The sequence below is a fragment of the Pelecanus crispus genome, chromosome 27 (genome assembly GCF_030463565.1).
Source record: "Pelecanus crispus isolate bPelCri1 chromosome 27, bPelCri1.pri, whole genome shotgun sequence".
NCBI lineage: Eukaryota > Metazoa > Chordata > Aves > Pelecaniformes > Pelecanidae > Pelecanus > Pelecanus crispus.
This window is the reverse complement of record NC_134669.1, coordinates 1327741-1340546: the sequence shown is the minus strand read 5'-3', so window position 1 is coordinate 1340546 and position 12806 is coordinate 1327741. Positions and strand designations below refer to the sequence as shown.

Sequence of the window (12806 nt, the reverse complement as noted above, 5' to 3'; positions counted from 1 at the left end):
GGCGCCGCCGGGCCGGGAGGGAGGGGAAAACCGGGCCGCGCCGCGTGGGACCGCCGCCATGAGCTGCCTCAGCCTCCCCGTCGTGCTCGGCGCCTTCCTGGCGCTGGCGGCGGCCGGGCCCACCCAGTTCTTCCGGGAGGAGTTCGGGGATGGAGGTGAGGGGGGTCCTGGGGGGGTGAGGGTGGGGTTCCCTGAGGTGGAGGGAGGCTGTGGGGATCTGGGGGTCCCCTGAGGTGGAGGGGCTTGAGGGGGCGGTCCCCTGAGGTGAGGGAGGTGGCTGTGGGGACCCAGGGTGTTCCCTGAGGTGAGGGAGGGTACAGGGGAGCCTGGAGGCCTGCCCTGAGCTGGAGGTCGGGGCTGTGGTGGTGGGCTGAGGGGTCTTACCTGGGCTGAGGAGGATGAGGGTCATATGGGGGATGAGGGACATGGGCTGGGAAGGGTGAGGGTCGTTGGAGGGATGCAGGGGGCCGAGGGCTCTGGGTCAGTGCTCAGGTGGAGCTGGGGGAGGTAAGGGGGGGCTGAGAGGTCTAGGGTGGGGGTCAGGAGAAAGATGGAGGGGGTTCAGGGCTCACTTGCATGGGTGGTCCTGGGGAGAACTTTGTGTTGGAGGCCTGCCCTGGGCTGGGGACTGGGGCCCTGGGAGGAAACAGGGCTGAGAGACCCTCCCCAGCGTGGGGGGCCAGAGGGACAGTGGGTGGGGACTGTCAGGAGTGGGGGCTCCCCAGGGGAGGTGACATTTGGGGGCTGGGGTGTTCCCCATGGGGAGAGGCTGGACAGGAGCTGGCTCCTGCTGGGGGTTTGTCCTTCCCTGGGACCCCAAATTCTCCTGCAGCCCTACAGCAAGAGACACCCCTGGAGCTCCCTCTGGGGCTCCCAGTAAAGGAGGGGGGAGAGGATCAGTGTGGGAGGGACCCAGCTCTGGCTGCAGGTGCAGGTGGGCAGCTCCCCTTGATGGGCTCCTCTGGAGTGTGATGGGCCTTGGGAGCTGCCCTGCCTCCGGCTCTGCACCTGGGGGGAGAGAACTGAATCCCCAGCCATGGAGGGGGCTTGGGATCCTGAGCGCTCCCCTCCCACAGATGCCTGGACCCGCCGGTGGGTGGAATCGAAGCACAAGCCTGACTACGGCCGGTTTGTCCTCACGGCTGGGAAGTTTTACGGTGATGCAGAGAAGGACAAAGGTGAGAAGATCCCCGGGGCTGGGCCAGGTGGAGACCCCAAGGGCTGTGAGTCCCCCCTACCCCAACGCACCCGTGTTCCGCAGGCATCCAAACCAGCCAGGACGCCCGGTTCTACGCCATCTCCTCCCGCTTCGAGCCATTCAGCAACCGGGACAAGACGCTGGTGGTGCAGTTCACAGTGAAACACGAGCAGAACATTGACTGTGGCGGCGGTTACGTCAAGCTCTTCCCGGCCAGCCTGAACCAGGAGGACATGCATGGCGATTCGGAGTACAACATCATGTTTGGTGGGTCCCCGGCCCCCACCGTGGCCCCCCATGGCACTGCGCGGGACCCCCCGTCACCCTCTGTCCCCTCCCAGGCCCTGACATCTGCGGCCCCGGCACCAAGAAGGTCCACGTTATCTTCAACTACAAAGGGAAGAACGTCCTGATCAACAAGGACATCCGCTGCAAGGTGGGTGGGGGGCCCTGGGGGTCCCGGCCCTGTGCCACGGGGGATCCCTGGCCCTGCTGAGCTGTCCCTCCGTGCAGGACGACGAGTTCACCCACCTCTACACGCTGGTGGTCCGGCCTGACAACACCTATGAGGTGAAGATCGACAATGGGCGCGTGGAGTCGGGCAGCTTGGAGGAGGACTGGGACTTTTTGCCTCCCAGGAAGATCAAGGACCCTGAGGCCCGGAAACCCGATGACTGGGATGAGCGGGCCAAGATCGATGACCCCGAGGACACCAAGCCTGAGGTTTGGGGCAGCTCTGGGGGGCTTGGGGGGCTCGGGGGGGGGGCTGTGGCAGTGCCCTGACCCACCCTGGCCCCCCAGGACTGGGACAAGCCAGAGCACATCCCTGACCCGGACGCCAAGAAGCCGGAGGACTGGGATGAGGAGATGGACGGGGAGTGGGAGCCCCCTGTCATCCAGAACCCCGAGTACAAGGTGAGGCTGGGCGTCTGCAGGGGGGCTCCAGGGGCCGGGCCGGGTCCCCCTGCCTCCCCCTGACGTCCCTGTCCCCCCAGGGCGACTGGCGGCCCCGGCAGATCGACAACCCTGACTACAAGGGGAAGTGGGTGCACCCCGAGATCGACAACCCCGAGTACAGCCCTGACCCCCACCTCTACGCCTATGACAGCTTCGGTGTCATCGGCCTCGACCTCTGGCAGGTGCGTGGGGTGCAGGTGTCCCCCCCAGGGCCGGTGCGTGTCCCCCAAACCCCCCTGAACCCCTGTCTTGTCCCACAGGTGAAGTCTGGCACCATCTTTGATAATTTCCTCATCACGGATGACGAGAAGCTGGCAGAGGAGATCGGGAATGAGACCTGGGGGGCTACCAAGGTAGGGGAGGGGATGGGGGAGCACCCCCCCAGTCTCCCCGTGAGCCCCCTGGTGACCCCCGCTGTGTCCCGCAGGAGTCAGAGAGGAAGATGAAGGAGCAGCAGGACGAGGAGCAGCGGAAGAAGCAGGAGGAGGAGGAGAAGCAGCAGAAGGAGGAGGAGGGGGACGAGGAGGGGGATGATGATGAGGAGGAGGATGAGGAGGAGCCCGAGGCCGAGCCCGAGGAGGCGGAAGCGGCCCCGCGGGACGAGCTGTGAGGGGCGGCGCGGCCCGGCCGGCCCCGGGGCGGGACCGTAATGTCTCTGTGAGACCTGGACTCTTTTCTATGGCCGCCGCCGCCCGCCCGGCTGCGGGCCCGGGGAGCGGGGGGCCGGGCCGAGGACTCAGGAAGGGCGCCGGTACCAGGGGGCGGGGGGCGGGCGGGGGGGTGGTGGGACCCCCCCGGTACCGGCGGGGGTTGGGGCTCCGCGGGCGCACGTGGCTGTACGGGTGTCGCGATCCGGTTTCTATTAAATTAACGCTCGTCCCTGTCTCCGCTCCGCTTCCCTGCGCCATCTTGCCGCGCGCCGCCGCCATTTTGTGCCGCCTAGTCGCTCACGTGACGCCGGTCCCGGTTTTTTTTCCTTCCCCTATCACGTGACGGGGGCGCGGGCGGGAAGGGCCCCGCGCCGTGACGCAGTTCCGGCCGCGCGTCACGTGGCGGAAGCGGCGGGGCGCCTAAGATGGCGGCGGCGTGAGTTGCATGTTGTGGGGCCGCCCGGGAGGAGCCGCCGCCGCGCCATGGCGGTGACCGTGACGCTGAAGACGCTGCAGCAGCAAACCTTCAAGATCCGTATGGAGCCGCACGAAACGGTGAGGCCCGGCCCGGGGCGGGCGCCACCGGGAGCGGCCCGCGGGGCGGGCGGGGCCGGGCCTCACCTCACCCCCCGCCGGCCTGAGGCGGCCCGGATCCCGCTCCCACCCGCGGCGGGGGTCCGGCTCCCCCGGGACCGGGGCCGCCTGCGGCTTCTGCGCCTTCGCGGGGCCCTTTCGGGTCCTTGCGGGCCCTCCCGGTGCCGTGTGCGGGGTACGCGGGGCGAGGGGGGGTTCGCCTGCGCCGGGAGCGCTCTGCGTCCCCTCCTGCCTCCTTTCGGGAGGGGGTAACGGGGCGGTTCCCGTCACCGTGCAGCCTGCGGCTCCCCCGAGTACCCCCGGCTCGGATACCGGGCTCCTCTGTGCGCCAGGGAGGCCGGGAGGGGAATTATTTGGCTGGGGCTGATTATCAGGGCTGGCTGAAGCTCCCCGGGCTTGGAGCGGCCTCCCCAGAGGCTGTCGCTCTGCCGGCCCCAGGCGCGGCGATGACTCCCCCATCTTGGAGGGGCCCTCGCTGGTTTTGGTGGGTCCCCGTGATTTTGGGGTGACCCTCTTTGGGGGCTGCCCCCGACTCCCTGCGTTCCCAGGTGCGGGCACTGAAGGAGAAGATCGAGGCGGAGAAGGGCAGCGATGCCTTCCCCGTGGCCGGGCAGAAGCTCATCTACGCCGGGAAGATCCTGAGCGATGACGTCCCCATCCGCGAGTACCGCATCGACGAGAAGAACTTCGTGGTCGTCATGGTGACCAAGGTGGGAATCCCCCAGATCCCTCCCCCAAAATGGGACCCCTACTCAGCCCCCCCTGCCCGCTCACGGCCCCCTCCCGCAGGCTAAGTCGGCGTTGGGCACCACAGCCCCCGAGGCTGGAGCCGGTGGCACCGCGGAGCCTCCGGCGGCACCAGGGCCCCCCCCGGCCGCTGACGCCGTCCCCCCGCCACCGGCTGCCCCCAGTGAGGAGACACCGGCCCCCGACCTCCCTCCGCTCACCCTCTCCGAGCCCGCGGCAGGGTAAGGCAGGGCAGAGCCCCGAGGAGGGCGAACCAGGGGGCATTTGGGGGGGCCGATTCTGGCGGATCCTGTGGCCGGGGCACATGGGGCACAGGAGAGCCTGAAGCAAAGCGTTTTGGGGGGGCTGTGAGGGTATTAGGGGCCAGCACGGATTTGGAGGAGGAATAGCAGAAGAGTGGGGGCTGGGGTTGGGTCAGTACTGGGGGGTTTATGGGGCTACAGGGGGTTTTTGGGGGGCCAGCTGTGCCCTGGAGCTCCCAGAAAAGCCTCGGCTGCCACAACTCTCTCTTGAATCCACAGCTCTGTTCCCCCCCCAGGTAGTGCGGGGCGCTCGGCCGACGCCGCCTCCACCCTCGGTGGGTGCCAGGGTGCACGGGATGGGGGGGTGGGGGCTTCCCTTGGGCATGGGGGGAGGGATGCGGAGGGGCGTGGGGGCTTGTGGTCCCCAGAGGGGTGGGGGCTTCCCGGCACCTGGTGGCCCCTGACACTGGGGGCGCTCAGGGAGGTGCAGGGGGGTCCTGAGTGGGGATGGGGGATGGAGGGAGGCATCGTGGGAAATGTTTTTGGGGTCCCCAGTTGAGGGAATGTGGGGGGGGGTGAGGGAATTTGGAGTTTGGGGTCCTTGGGGCAGCGAAGGTAAATGAGAGAGGCGGGTGGGTGGGGGTCTTGGTGCCGGGGGGGGGTCCCAGGACCAGCGCTGACGCGGGACCGGCAGTGACGGGCTCGGAGTATGAGACGATGCTGACGGAGATCATGTCGATGGGCTACGAGCGGGAGCGGGTGGTGGCCGCGTTACGCGCCAGCTACAACAACCCCCACCGCGCCGTCGAGTACCTGCTGACGGTGAGCCGGGGGGGTGCGGGGGGTCCCGGGGGCTGGGGGGGGTGCTCAGGGCCCCCCCTGACCCCCGCTGTCCCCAGGGCATCCCTGGCAGCCCTGAGCCCGAGCGCCCACCGGTGCAGGAGAGCCGCCCCCCGGAGCAGCCGGCGCCCGAAGGTTGGTGGGGCGGGGCTTCGATGGGGACATGCCCAGTGGGCGGGGCCTGGCATGACCACACCCCATGGGGTGGTCTCAAAGGGCTTGTAGCCCCTCCCCAGTGGGCGGGCTCATGGCCTGGGGTGGGGCTTGAGGGAGTGGTCAAGCTGGGGGCGGGGCCTAGATGCTCCTCCCCTTTGGGGTGGGGCTAGTGATAAGCACCTCCCCCCGGAAGCTTGGGTCTTTGTGCTCATTGGGTGGGGGTGTGGCCGGGGCATGCCCCGCCCCCTTTGTGGGTGTGGCCTGGCTGGAGGCAGGAGCTGTTGGGGTGGGCGGGGCTGTGCTTTTGGGCAGTGCTTGGGGAGGCCCCACCTTCCCGGGGTGGGGCTTGGGGAGGCTCCGCCTCCTGGGGTGGGTGTCATAGCCAGGTCCTGCCCCATGGGTGTGGCCCGGTCAGGCCCCACCCACTGACCCCACCCTCCGGCAGGGGAGAACCCGCTGGAGTTCCTGCGGGAGCAGCCCCAGTTCCAGAATATGCGGCAGGTGATCCAGCAGAACCCGGCCCTGCTGCCCGCCCTGCTCCAGCAGCTGGGCCAGGAGAACCCCCAGCTGCTCCAGGTACCCGCACCCCCCTGGGACCCCGCCAGGACCCCCCTGGGATCCCCAGGACCCCCTAGGATACCCTGGAACCTCCCCCAGGACCTCCCTGGAACCTCTAAAGTCTCTCTGGGACACCCCCAGGACTCTGCTGGGATCCCCCCAGGACCCCCTCTGGGACCCCTAGGATCCCCCTGGAATCCCGCTTTACCCCCCTGGGATCCCCAGGACCCCCCTAGGATCCCCTGGAAGCCCCCTCCCCCCCCCAGACCTCCCTGGAACCTCTAAAGTCTCTCTGGGACCCTCCCAGGACTCCCCTCCGGGACCCTCTTTGGGACTCCTAGGATCTCCTGGACACCCATCCTCCTCCCCCCAAGGACATCCCTGGAATCTCTAGGGTCCCTCTGGAATCCACTGGGACCCCCTGGAATCTCCCCCAGGACCCCCTCTAGGACCCCTAGGATCTCCTGGACACCCACCCTCCTCCCCCCAAGGACCTCCCTGGAATCTCTAGGGTCCCTCTGGGACCCCCCTGGAATCCACTGGGACCCCCTGTGATCTCCCCCGGGACCCCCTCTGGGACCCCTAGAATTGCCCTGGAATCCCTGTGACCCCCTGAGATCCTCTCTGGGAGCCCCTCTGGAACCCCTAGGACCCCCCTGGAATCCCTGGGACCCTTTGGGACCCCCTGGAACATCCCCCCAGGACCTCCCTGGAACTTCGAGGATCCCTCTGAGACCCCCCTGGAATCCCCAGGACCCGCAGGACACCCTGGGACTACCCTCAAACCCCTGGGACCCCCCGACTCACCCCCCTGCCCTCCCTCCCTCCCCCAGCAAATCAGCCAGCACCAGGAGCAGTTCATCCAGATGCTGAACGAGCCGCTGGGGGAGCTGGGCGACCTCGAGGGGGAGATGGGCGCCATTGGGGACGAGTCCCCGCAGATGAACTACATCCAGGTGACGCCTCAGGAAAAAGAAGCCATAGAAAGGGTAAGGGCGAGCGGGCACCGCGGCAGCAGTGGCTTTCACCTATCGGCAGGCTGCAGAGAGAGCTCCTTGCTGTTAGTAGGGACCAGAGTCAACAGCGTGCTCGATTTGCAGCTACAAGTTGTTGCAAGTGACTCGTTGTCAGTAAGAACCAGAGTTTACAGCGCTGAGATCAGGGAAACGCCTCGCTTAGAGCCATTATAAGGGCCGAGACTTAATGCTAGCGGGAGACACCGTGTTCTTAGGGCTGTTACAAATGGCAGCGGTTGGGTTGTGGTCACTAGGCTCCAGAATTAACAGCTCCAGAAAGCAGCTGTTAGTGGGAACCAGGAAAGCAATACTACTTTTCAGCCATCGTTAGGGACCAGAGTTATGCTCCCAGTTGATAACGTGTACAGGCCAGCGAGACGTACCATTAGGATCCAGAGTTAACAGTGGTGGTAGGAAGCTGTGCCTGCCCCCAGATGTCAGTAGGACCCAGAGTGAACGCTCTCCCCCCCTTTGCAGTTGAAGGCACTGGGCTTCCCCGAGAGCCTGGTGATCCAGGCCTACTTCGCCTGCGAGAAGAACGAGAACCTGGCGGCCAACTTCCTGCTCAGCCAGAACTTCGACGACGACTGAGGGGGCCGGGGCAGGCGCCCCCCAGCTCCAGGGGGGGGGGGATCCCCCTCCCCGGGGCTGTGGGAGCCGCGCTGTCCTTTTGGGAAGCCGGGACCCCCCCCGGGCCCCGCCACGCCCCGAGGGAGCGACGGGTGCGGCCCCCCCCCCCCCCACGCTGGTGGGTGCTCGACAAAACCGCTTTGTCCCGTGGGTGTCCCCACCCCTCCCCTGACACGCCCTTCCCCTGTTTGGCCCTGGGGGGGGGAGGGGGCGGCGGCACCACGGGAAGAACCACAACTCGGGAGGGGGAAGAGATTAAAAGCAAAATTTTAAACCCATTTTGGGGTCGCCTGGGTGTGATTTGAGGGGGGGGGGGCTCAGGAGGCCCCGGTGCTCTCGGGGCGGGGCCGGGAGGCGGCGGCGGCTTCGGCGGCGGCCATGGCGCTGCGGGCGGCTTCTTCCTGCTCCTGCCGCCGCCGGCGCTTCTCCTCCCGCCGCTGCCGCCGCTCCAGCTCCTGCAGCAGCGCCTGGGCCTGGGGGCCGCTGCGGGGGGAGGCCCCGGCACGGGGGAGCCCCCCCAGCCCCACCTCAGCCAGCAGCCGCTGCCGCCGCGCTGCATCCTGCCGCGCCCGCTCCCGCGCCCGCGCCCGCTCCTGCCGCCAGGTGCTGACCCGCGCCGGCATCGCCGCCAGGCTCTGGGCGATGCGCTGCTGCCTGCGGGACAGCGAGGGGCCCCGCGGTGGGAACGGCCCCGGCCCGGTGCCCCCAGTGCCTCATGTGCCCCCAGCCCAGCGCCCCCAGTGCCTCGTGTGCCCCCAGCCCAGTGCTCCCAGCGCCTCATGTGCCCCCAGCCCAGTGCCTCGTGTCCCCCTGGCCCAGTGATCCCAGTGCCTCATGTACCCCCAGACCCAGTGCTCCCAGTTCCTCGTGTCCCCCTGCCCCAGTGCTCCCAGTGCCTTGTGTCCCCCTGGTCCCAGTGCCCACAGTGCTTTCTGTGCCCCTAGCCCAGTGCCCCCAGTGCCTCGTGTCCCCCTGGTCCCAGTGCCCCCAGTGCTGCCAGTGCCTCATGTGCCCCTGGTTTCCACCAGTTGTCCCCACCCAGTCCCCAGTCCCAGTTCTCCCAGTGCCACCAGCATACCCCCAGTGCCGCCCCAGGCCTGATCCCAGCTCTCTCAGTACCCCCAGTGCTCCCAGTGCCTCGTGTCCCCCTGGTCGCAGTTCCTCATATCTCTCCAGTCCCAGTGCTCCCAGTACCTTGTGTCCCCCCGGACCCAGTGCCACCAGTTCTCCCAGTGCCACCAGTTCTCCCCCTGCCCCAGTCCCAGTGCTCCCAGTGCCCCCAGTGGCTTATGTCCCCCTGGTCCCAGTTCTCCCAGTGTGTCCCCAGGCCCAGTTCCCCCAGTTTCCACCAGTTCTCCCCAATCCCAGTTCTCCGAGCTTCCACCAGTTCTCCCCCTGCCCCAGTTCCCCATCCCAGTTCTCCCAGTGCCACCAGCATACCCCCAGTGCCCCCCTACCAGGCCTGATCCCAGTTCTGCCAGTGTCTCCCCAGCCCCAATCCCAGTGCCCCCAGTGCCTCGTGTCCCCCCGATCCCAGTGTCCCCAGTGCCTTGTGTCCCCTCCCCCCGGTGCCCCCAGTTCTCCCAGTGTGTCCCCAGGCCCAGTCCCAGTTCTCCCAGTGCCACCAGCATACCCCCAGTACCACCCCAGGCCTGATCCCAGTTTTCCCAGTGCCCCCAGTGCTCCCCAGGCCTGATCCCAGCTCTCCCAGTGCCCCCAGTGCTCCCAGTGCCTCGTGTCCCCCCGATCCCAGTGCTCCCAGTGCCTCGTGTCCCCCCGATCCCGGTGCCCCCAGTTCTCCCAGTGTGTGCCCAGTCCCAGTTCTCCCAGTTTCCACCAGTTCTCCCCCCGCCCCGGTTCCCCATCCCGGTTCTCCCAGTGCCCCCCCCCGCCCCGATCCCATTTCCCCCAGTGCCCCCGCTCACCCCCGGGCCCCCCCAAACCCGCCGCCGGGGCCCCTCCCCGCCGCCCCGCCCCACCTCTCCTCACGCCGCCGCGCCTCCTCCCGCTCCCGCCGCTCCAGCGCCGCCTCCACCTCCCGCAGCGGCGGGTCCCACTCGCGCTCCTCCGCCTCCGCCGCCCGCAGCCGCTCGGGGTCCGGCCAGAGCCGCCACACCGGCACAGCCGCCGCCTCCCCCAGCCGCCCGAAGCGCCGCGCCGCCGCCCGCAGATCCGCGGGGTCCGCCGGGGCCGGGCCGGGCCGGGGCCGCAGCGGGGCCGCCCGGTAGGGCCGCGCCGGGGCCGCGATCGCCAGCGAGAGCCGGGCCCGGCCCAGTGCCGCCGTCAGCGCTCGCCCTACGGGCGCCGCCATCTTGCGCGGGCGGCGGAAGTGACGGAAAGGAAGCGGCGGAAGGTGAGGGCGGAAGCGGCTGAAGGCGCGGGCGGAAGCCGGGCAGGAGGTGACGGGCGGGGGAGGAGCCGGGGGCGGTGGCTCCGGGGGTGGGGGGACCCTGATAGCTGGGGGGGGGCTCATACCAGGGGGGTCTGAGGGGGGGGGGACACACGCTGGGGGGGGGCACCCCGGGAGCAGGGGGGACCCCGGGGGGGGGCACCCCTTCGGTGTTGGGGGACCCCGGGGGGCTCCGCCTCGGGGCGGGGACCCCGAAACCCGGCTGGAAGCGGGGGGGGGGGGCGCTCCCCGCCGCGATGCTCCCAAACTGCTGCCCGTCCCCCGTGGAGGTGGGGGGGGGTGGGGGGGGGGTGTTGGGCTCGGCGCCGGTTCCCCTCCCCCTCCCCCCCCGCCCCCCCCCCTTTTTTCACTCGCAGCCAAACCCCGGGGCGCGCTGCCAAGGCCTCGGCGGCGTTAACCCCTCCCTGCCCGCCGCCGGGCCCCCCCCAGCCCCCCCCGGCGCCTGGGTCCCCTGCGGGGGGGGTGGGGAAGCGGCTGCGGGGCTCCCGCACGCGTGGGCCCGCTCCCCACGGGGGCCCCACGGGGGGGCCGGGGCCCCCGGACGCCTGGGTCCGCTCCCCCCCACCCCCCAGGCTGGAGCTGCCGGGGGCCGGGGGGGGGGAAGAGCCCTAATGGCTTCCAGGCCTCGGCAGCCGGTGAAAACCCGCCGCTAAGCAGAGCCAAAATCCCCCGAAATCGCCCCAAAAGCTTCCCCGGGCCTCCCTCGGGGTGGAGGGACCCAGGCGCCCGGGCCCCCCGCCCCCACTGCAGCCCCCCCCCTTGAACCCAGGGCCCCCCCTAAACCCGGCCAAGGGGAGGGGCTGGAAGCTGGCCCATTTTGGGGCAATTTGGCCCGATTTTGGGGCCTCTGCGGTTCCTTCGCTCCCGCCTTTGTCCTCCCCCACCGCCGAGACCCCGCAGCCCCGGATTTACCGGGTGGGGGGGCACTGGGGCATTTCTGCACACCCAGGGTTTTCCTGCCCAGCCTCAGGGGTGAGAGGGGGCCCCCCCAAATGCCAGGGTCACCCCCAAACGCCTGGGTCCCCCCCGGACATCTGGATCCCCCCCAAACGCCGGGGTCACCCCCCAATGCCTGGGTCCCACCCTGGGACGCCGGGGTCCCCCTCCAAACGCCTGGGTCCCCCCCGATGCCTGGGTCCCCCCCAAACGCCGGGGTCCCAGTCCCACGCGTGTCCCCGGGGCTGGCAGAGGACGGGCTGCGGTGCCAGTGCCCGCCCTGGCGTGTTGCGGCGTGTCACGGCGTGTCGTTGCATGTCGTGGCGCGTCCGAGCGTGTCGCAGTGTGTCAGGGCATGTCATGGCGTGTCGTGGCAGTGTGTCAGGGCGTGTTGTCGCATGTGGTGGCGTGTGTGAGTGCCCCCCCCCGTCCGCAGTCGGCTCCATCTGCGGCCCCAGCCGGTCGCGGCGGCACATCTGGCGCTGGCGGCCCCCGAGCAGCTGGCGGGGATTTCGTGGGGGGGCCCAGTGGGCCCCGTGCGACGCACGCTGGCTGCACACGCGTGTGCGCGGCGACAGGGGGTCCCCTCCGGCCGCAGGTCCCCCGGCCCAGGAGCACCCAGGGCACGCGGTGACATCCGCGGCGCCCCAAAGCCGGGGCCCCTCGTGCCACCCCGCGCTGCTCTGGACCGTGGCGGTGCCGGCGCCTCCGGCAGCGAAGGGGTGACGGTGGCGGCGGTGGCGGTGCCAGCACTGGCACCGGGCGGTGACAGATGGCGGAGGGACGCGGCCGCAGCCGGAATGACAGATGAGGCTGCCACCGCCGCCGTCACCACCGCTGCCACTGCCATCGCCGCTGTCACTGTCACTGCCATTGTCACTGTCACCCACACCGCCACCGTGCCGGCACTGCCACTGTCATCGGCACTGCCACTGGCACTGGCATTGGCATGGCACTGGCATTGTCACCACCGCCGGCACCGGCACCACCACCACTGCCGGCACTGTCACCGGCACTGCCACCGCTGCCGTCACGGCACAGTGGCCATGGCGGTCACCGCACTGCGCTCTCTCTGCCCGCTGCCACCACTGGCGCTGCCACCGCCGCTGTCACTTGTCACCAGTGGGGGCCTCTCACCAGGGCCTTGCGGCCGCGGGGTCCCTGCACGGGGCGGGGCAGACGGGGCAGGTGGGGGACACGCGTCACCCCGACCCCCCTCTCCCCCCGTGTCCCCCCTGTGTCCCCACGACCCCCGTGTCCGCCCATGTCCCCATGACTGCCATGTCCCCCCATGTCCCCCCGTGTCCCCCCTGTATTGCCCTGTGTCCCCACAACACCGGTGTCCCCTCCGTGTCCCCCCGTGTCTCCCCATGTCCCCCCTGTGTCCCCATGACCCCCGTGTCCCCCTGTGTCTGCCCGTGTCCCCATGACTGCCATGTCCGCCCGTGTCCCCCCGTGTCCCCACAACCCCTGTGTCCCCCCATGTGCCCCCCAGGTCCCCCCCAGGTCCCCCCGTGTCCCCATGACACTCGTGTCCTCCCCGTGTCCCCCCGTGTCCCCACGACTCCCGTGTCCCCCCATGTCCCCCCAGGTCCCCCCCAGGTCCCCCCGTGTCCCCTCAACCCCCGTGTCCCCCCGTGTCCCCCTGTGTCCCCACAACCCCCGTTGCCCCCCGCTGTGTCCCCCCCATGTCCCCCCCGTGTCCCCTCAACCCCCGTGTCCCCCCATGTCCCCCCCGTGTCCCCCCCATGTCCCCCCGTGTCCCCACGACCCCCGTTGCCCCCCACTGTGTCCCCCCGTGTCCCCCCCGTGTCCCCTCCGTGTCCCCCTGTGTCCCCACAACCCCCGTTGCCCCCCGCTGTGTCCCCCCAT

The 12806-nt window shown here is 69.9% G+C and overlaps 3 protein-coding genes across 3 annotated transcripts; 2 read left to right on the top strand and 1 right to left on the bottom strand.

The window, feature by feature from the left end:
- Window positions 1-58: 58 nt before the first annotated feature.
- On the top strand, window positions 59-2765 carry CALR (calreticulin). Its single transcript, XM_075725155.1, has 9 exons — window positions 59-155; window positions 1077-1178; window positions 1262-1465; window positions 1540-1634; window positions 1712-1921; window positions 2000-2113; window positions 2194-2337; window positions 2416-2508; window positions 2583-2765. Exons 1-9 carry the CDS (start codon window positions 59-61, stop codon window positions 2763-2765), a joined length of 1242 nt encoding a protein of 413 aa, XP_075581270.1.
- Window positions 2766-3231: 466 nt separating this feature from the next.
- Window positions 3232-7559, top strand: RAD23A (RAD23 nucleotide excision repair protein A). The gene is made up of 9 exons (XM_075725156.1): window positions 3232-3360; window positions 3948-4109; window positions 4189-4367; window positions 4668-4723; window positions 5083-5210; window positions 5288-5363; window positions 5830-5960; window positions 6776-6931; window positions 7436-7559. The coding sequence occupies exons 1-9, from the start codon at window positions 3289-3291 to the stop codon at window positions 7547-7549; spliced, it is 1074 nt and encodes a 357-aa protein (XP_075581271.1). The 5' UTR covers window positions 3232-3288; the 3' UTR covers window positions 7550-7559.
- Window positions 7560-7905: 346 nt separating this feature from the next.
- On the bottom strand, window positions 7906-9899 carry GADD45GIP1 (GADD45G interacting protein 1). Its single transcript, XM_075725118.1, has 2 exons — window positions 9568-9899; window positions 7906-8242 (listed from the first exon to the last, which is right to left on the bottom strand). The coding sequence occupies exons 1-2, from the start codon at window positions 9897-9899 to the stop codon at window positions 7906-7908; spliced, it is 669 nt and encodes a 222-aa protein (XP_075581233.1).
- Between the last annotated feature and the right edge of the window lie 2907 nt (window positions 9900-12806).

Coding starts and splice junctions, on each gene's coding strand:
- CALR (XM_075725155.1), top strand. CDS start 59: ATGAGCTGCCTCAGCCTCCCCGTCGTGCTCGGCGCCTTCCTGGCGCTG. Junction 156..1,076: donor GGAGGAGTTCGGGGATGGAG/GTGAGGGGGGTC, acceptor CCCCTCCCACAG/ATGCCTGGACCCGCCGGTGG. Junction 1,179..1,261: donor TGATGCAGAGAAGGACAAAG/GTGAGAAGATCC, acceptor CGTGTTCCGCAG/GCATCCAAACCAGCCAGGAC.
- RAD23A (XM_075725156.1), top strand. CDS start 3,289: ATGGCGGTGACCGTGACGCTGAAGACGCTGCAGCAGCAAACCTTCAAG. Junction 4,368..4,667: donor CTCTCCGAGCCCGCGGCAGG/GTAAGGCAGGGC, acceptor TTGAATCCACAG/CTCTGTTCCCCCCCCAGGTA. Junction 4,724..5,082: donor CGACGCCGCCTCCACCCTCG/GTGGGTGCCAGG, acceptor CGGGACCGGCAG/TGACGGGCTCGGAGTATGAG.
- GADD45GIP1 (XM_075725118.1), bottom strand. CDS start 9,899: ATGGCGGCGCCCGTAGGGCGAGCGCTGACGGCGGCACTGGGCCGGGCC. Junction 8,243..9,567: donor GCGCGGCGGCGTGAGGAGAG/GTGGGGCGGGGC, acceptor GCTGTCCCGCAG/GCAGCAGCGCATCGCCCAGA.